We start from the raw sequence: 5,319 nt of genomic DNA, 5'->3' as shown, positions 1-5,319 counted from the left end.
AAAAATAATATTTTTAAAAATTGTATATCATATTTTTAAATATCTATTTCTAAGAAAAAAGCAATAAGAACAAATGCTTTCTAAAAAGTAACAAAAGATATTATTCATAAATACAAATAACAAAAATAATATATTTTTTAAAATTGTATATCATATTTTTAAATATAAAATTAAGAACCAAAATATTTTAAAAAATTGACATTAAAAGTAAAAATGTTAATTAATATGACAATTTAAAATAACTTTAAAAATTAATAAAATATTTATGTATGTTATTTATCTAAACTAGTACTAATATAATGTATGAAATTGTTGAACGTGATCAGTTTAGCAAAACAGCTAATTACCCACACACTAAGTAAGAAATGTTTTATGATCAAACCATTATTATCACTATTTTTTGTGGACAAGCAGTCACTGTCTGTCTCTGTAGCGGGGAAAGTAAGCTTAAAGGCCTACCTAACAGTATAATTGTTGTACTAATGAGGATAGAAATAAAGGAAAGAGAGATCTCATAGGGAATAGAGTGGGAAGAAATGTCAGAAGGCGAAACAGAATCAAACAAACCAGATGCAGTTCTTGAGGCATTCGGATTTAAGATTGAATTGGTGAATGGAGAGTGTGTTTCAGGGCGCTTTGTAGTCACAGAAAGGTGTTGCCAGGTGGGTTATTACAAATCAACAATTCTTACCTATTCTGTATTGCCATGGTGAAAATGGATTAGAACCATTCAAGATTTGGGTGTTTTTGTCATGAGTTTGTTTGTTAATTGGGGTATTTTGCAGCCGTTCAAGGTATTACATGGAGGGGTGTCTGCTTTGGTATCAGAGGGTCTGGCCAGCATGGGAGCACATATTGCCTCAGGGTTTCAGAGGATTGCAGGGATTGAGCTCAATATCAATCATCTCAGGGCTGCAGCTTTGGGAGACCATGTCTATGCACAGGCCACACCCATTGTTGTTGGGAAAAGAGTCCAGGTTGCTTCCAACTTCCCTCATCAATCTATACATACTGCAATTCCAATTTTTCATTTATATTTTTGGAATCTATTACCATTTTTTCAATTGGGTATTCTTGATATTGTCTTTTATGATCACTGTTGTTTCTGGATTAGATTGTGTGAATGTTTTTGTATTCTATTTTCTAAAAATAACAGCGATCCACAATCTGATCACATCCATATATATTTCTTTTGGTATTCTTACCACAGAGGTGAAATTTAATCCTTTGAATATTCTTGATATTGCTTTTTATGATTGCTATTGTTTCTAAATTAGATATGTGAATGTTTTTAATTCTTACTACAGAGGTGAAATTTAATCCATGTTTTCCAAGAGTTTTGAATTTCACTTTTTGGGCCTCTCTTTTACCTGCTGTCTGTTATGCTCATAGATCCAGGCACTCATTTTGCCTTCATAGCTGATTCAATAATTCGATCCTGTAAATTGAGTGGAGTGGAATGTTTTGAAACCGATAAAAAACAGGATTGAAAGGAATCCTGAGCATTTTGAAAAACAGTCACAAAAAGACATAAGGAAAGAATCTCATGAGCAATGAAATTAAAAGCAACAGAAACTAATTACCAGGGGTTCAATCAGCGAATGTGAAAAATTAGATTCAAGCAATCAGTTTTTCTTTAAATGCAAATTCCTGTACGTTTAATTAAAAACAAGGGAGTTTTAATAAAGTTGTGTCCTGTTCGTTTGATAGCAGTAAGTTTTTGTTGTGCCAGGTATGGGAAGTGAAGCTGTGGAAAATTCCCGAGTCCATTTTTTCTTCAAAAATAGATTCTTCAAGTTTACCCGACAAGTCTGTGATGGCAGTTTCAAGGGTGACATTTTTATCAGGTATGCAGGTTCCCAAGTCTGCATCCGGTGCTACCGACGCCATCAAAAGGTTAGCCAAGTTATAGGGGGGGGATGATGCTGAACACTTCAAAATTCAATACAATGACTGTTCAAGGAATCCAGAGATTTTTTATCCTGCACAGGACGGGAATGTGAATTTTAGGGGCGATTGGCAGCAGCAGATGCATTGAAGTGGTGGCCTCATTGAGGGGAATTTAGCCCGGGTCGAACCTGGGAGTTGTGATTTACATAAATAATTGAAGCTCTGTTGAATTTAGCAATACATAAATGAATAGATCAACTGAGAACATCCTATGTCATGGAAGCGATTAGCAATCCATTATGTTGGGTAATACATGTAAATTATTCATATCAGTAGTCAGCAATCGGATTAGGTCTATTGTACGTGGATAAGGTTCTGCCTCAGATGGGCCTTACATCACTTCCCAATTATGCTTTCCTGTTACACATTATGATCTCACACTTTGTAAAATTACAATGCTTATAATCAAATTTTCATGCCACTAGTATAAGTATCAAAATTAATTAATTTTTTTTTTTAAAAAAAAATTTGTGTGCAAGCAAGGTTCAATAATGTTCTATTAGAACACAAAGAAATTTGCAAGATATTATCTATGTATCTCATTTATTTATTAATTTGATTTATTGTATATCTTATTTTGACATGTGATTCGTGTGTTCGTATGTATTTCAAATTATTAAAAAAATGTGATGTAATATCTATAATAAGTCACTTAAACAATAGTTGATTTGGATGCATAGAGTACACAACAAAATAAAAAATAAAAAAAGATAGATATGAAAACATTAAATATATCTATTCACTTGTACTAGAATTACATATTACAAACTTATCAAGTTCAAATTTAATTGCTTGAAAGTATGTATTAGAATTCTTTTTCATCTTGATGATGAATCACGGAGTTTGATTCGAAATGTTGATGATAAAAAATACATACACAATCGAATCCAAAAAAAAATACCAGTATATAATATGGATTGTGGAAATCTCGTAGCATTAGTATGTATTAGATCAAATCTGATCCATGTTGCTTGAAATCTATTATATAACTTAGTTGGATGATTGAAAATATTGGTTTGCGTTATAATTTTACTCATGTATGAAGTTCCCTTATTGCTCTAAATGTGTGGTGTGCATAAATTTTGATTCATTGTTACATATGTATGTGTTTCTATCAAATGTTAAATGGCTTTATGTTATTTATTGTACATGGATTTTACAATGTTATTAGTTAATTGCTATTTAAATCACATGGTATGACTCTAGATTAAAGCAAGAACTTCATTGCTCGTTCAAGTACCTATGGTAGATGCAGTGATGCCACCTAACAGTCCTTTTTCATGTACTAATATTGAGATTAATATAGTAAGATCTACTCTAGTTGACATAAGCACTACATAGGTTTATAAGGAGAGTTGCATATCCATTTTATATAGCCTAGAGTGTATTAGACAAAAACTTCATGATACATGTAATTATTCACCTCGGGTAGTAGAGGTTATTCTTGCCTAGATGTGGCAAGATGTATTTGGCGATGTTTCCCTTTCCTTAATTCAGCTTAGTGTGCCCAAAGAAGCCATCAAAACCCAATTCTTTCCATACTATGAGGGTAAACCTAAGGTGATGGCATATCAGGTTACTAGATGTGTGGACCATCTTATGGCCCCTTTGATCTACCCTCGTTTTCTTCTTGCACATGGTCTTTGTCCAAATAATGACCAAATTCCCTTATATTTTACACAGTAGTTGTATCTTGAGGTTCATTTGGGCCTCAATGTCAACTACTGTGATCTACTAGCATATTTTGGTCAAGGGTGTGGTAGGGTTGCTAACAAGGAGCCTTATCGTAGAGAAGATCAAGTGGCTCCAGCTTATAGGGCCTTGGTTGGTGAGAAGTCGCCTATTATCTCCCCCATCCTTGGGCCCCATAGTAGACCAGGTTGTCATTGCTTCCCAAACGGAAGCAATTGACACTATTATTGATATTGCAATTGTGGTCGTGCTAGGGTATATTTTGATTGTGCCTGCCAATATTTGATAAGAGTGTTGGATATTATTGCTACTAGAATATGTTGTTGTCATTGATGTCAGCATATTCCTATGTTTTGGTGCTCCGGTGATTACAGAGAGTTGATCTGGTTGGGTTTTTTGTTTAGTGGTTGGCAGAGTCTGGTATTTGATCCATTGTGCTCCGATATGATTTGATCTTGAATTACAGATTTGGGAGAGTGTCAAGGATGTTCATGTGTATCTTCATTTCAGATGGTTCGTCATTTGGTGCTCTGCAAGTTATCCTTTTAGTCTGAATTGTTGTTGTTAAGTGTTCTTGAGTGTTAGCGTGTTGATCGATGAAGATTTGATTAAGTGGTGTTGATGCAACTATTGTGGAGGGAGACACAGAGAGAGAGAGAGGGGGGGTGAGAGAGATTAGGGGAGAGAGAGATAGAGAGATTAGGGGATAGGAGACAGAGAGATTAGAGGAGAGAGAGAGGGGGAAAGAGATAGAGAGATTAGGGGAGAGGGAGAGAGAGAGAGTAGGGAAGAGGGAGAGGGGAGAGAGAGAGAGAGAGGGGGGGAAGGGAGAGAGAGAGAGATTAGGGGAGAGGGAGGGAGAGGGGGGAGGAAGGGAGAGGGGGGAAGGGTTCATATTTTGTCCTATGACCCCTTAGGACACCATATGACCCCTTAGGTGTCAAATTTTTGTAAGCAATATTGGCATTGCTTTTTATATTGTAATAATGGTTCATCTTCCCACCTTATTACACACTATGACCCATTAGGACACCATATGGTGTCATTAGGAGTCATATGGTGTTCTTAGGGGTCATGGGATACCATATGACCCCTGAGGACAATATATCACCCCTTATGACACCATATTGGGTCATTATGGGTCCTATGGTGTCCTAAGGGGTCATATTGTGTCCTATGACCCCTTAGGACACCATATGACCCCTTACGACACCAAATTGTGTTGTTATGGGTCATATTATATCCTAAGGGGTCATATTGTGTCATATGACCCCTTAAGATACCATATGACCCATTAGGGCGCAATATGACCATTTATGACACTATACGATGTTATTATGGGTCATATGACCCCTTATAACACCATATGGTGTCGCTAGGGGTCATATGGTGTCCTAAGGGGTCTTGGGATACCATATGACCCCTAAGGACAACATATGACCCCTTATGACACCATATTGGGTTGTTATGTGTCCTATGGTGTCCTATGGTGTTGTTAGGAGTCATATTGGGTCATGTCCCCTTAAAACAACATATGACCCCTTACGACACCAAATTGTGTCGTTATGGGTCATATTGTGTCCTAAGGGGTCATATTATGTTATATGACCCTTTAAGGCAACATATGACCCCTTAGGACACAATATGACCCCTTATGACACCATATTGGGTCGTTAT

General features: G+C 36.0%; 1 protein-coding gene across 2 annotated transcripts; it reads left to right on the top strand.

The window, feature by feature from the left end:
- Positions 1-472: 472 nt before the first annotated feature.
- Positions 473-2,374, top strand: LOC131033017 (1,4-dihydroxy-2-naphthoyl-CoA thioesterase 1). 2 transcript variants are annotated; one of them, XM_057964122.2, is made up of 3 exons: positions 478-662; positions 786-977; positions 1,733-2,374. In XM_057964122.2, exons 1-3 carry the CDS (start codon positions 537-539, stop codon positions 1,910-1,912), a joined length of 498 nt encoding a protein of 165 aa, XP_057820105.2. In that variant the 5' UTR covers positions 478-536; the 3' UTR covers positions 1,913-2,374. The 2 variants fall into 2 exon arrangements, with proteins under 2 accessions (XP_059067338.1, XP_057820105.2); XM_059211355.1 differs by having other exon boundaries at positions 473-662; positions 786-2,374.
- Positions 2,375-5,319: the final 2,945 nt, after the last annotated feature.

The sequence above is a fragment of the Cryptomeria japonica genome, chromosome 9, assembly GCF_030272615.1.
Source record: "Cryptomeria japonica chromosome 9, Sugi_1.0, whole genome shotgun sequence".
NCBI classification, from domain to species: domain Eukaryota; kingdom Viridiplantae; phylum Streptophyta; class Pinopsida; order Cupressales; family Cupressaceae; genus Cryptomeria; species Cryptomeria japonica.
This window is presented reverse-complemented; position numbering and strand designations above follow the sequence as displayed.

Excerpts from the sequence above, each read along its gene's own strand:
- LOC131033017 (XM_059211355.1), top strand. The coding sequence starts at position 537 with ATGTCAGAAGGCGAAACAGAATCAAACAAACCAGATGCAGTTCTTGAG. Across the intron at positions 663-785 it reads TCACAGAAAGGTGTTGCCAG|CCGTTCAAGGTATTACATGG; the intron begins GTGGGTTATTAC and ends GGTATTTTGCAG.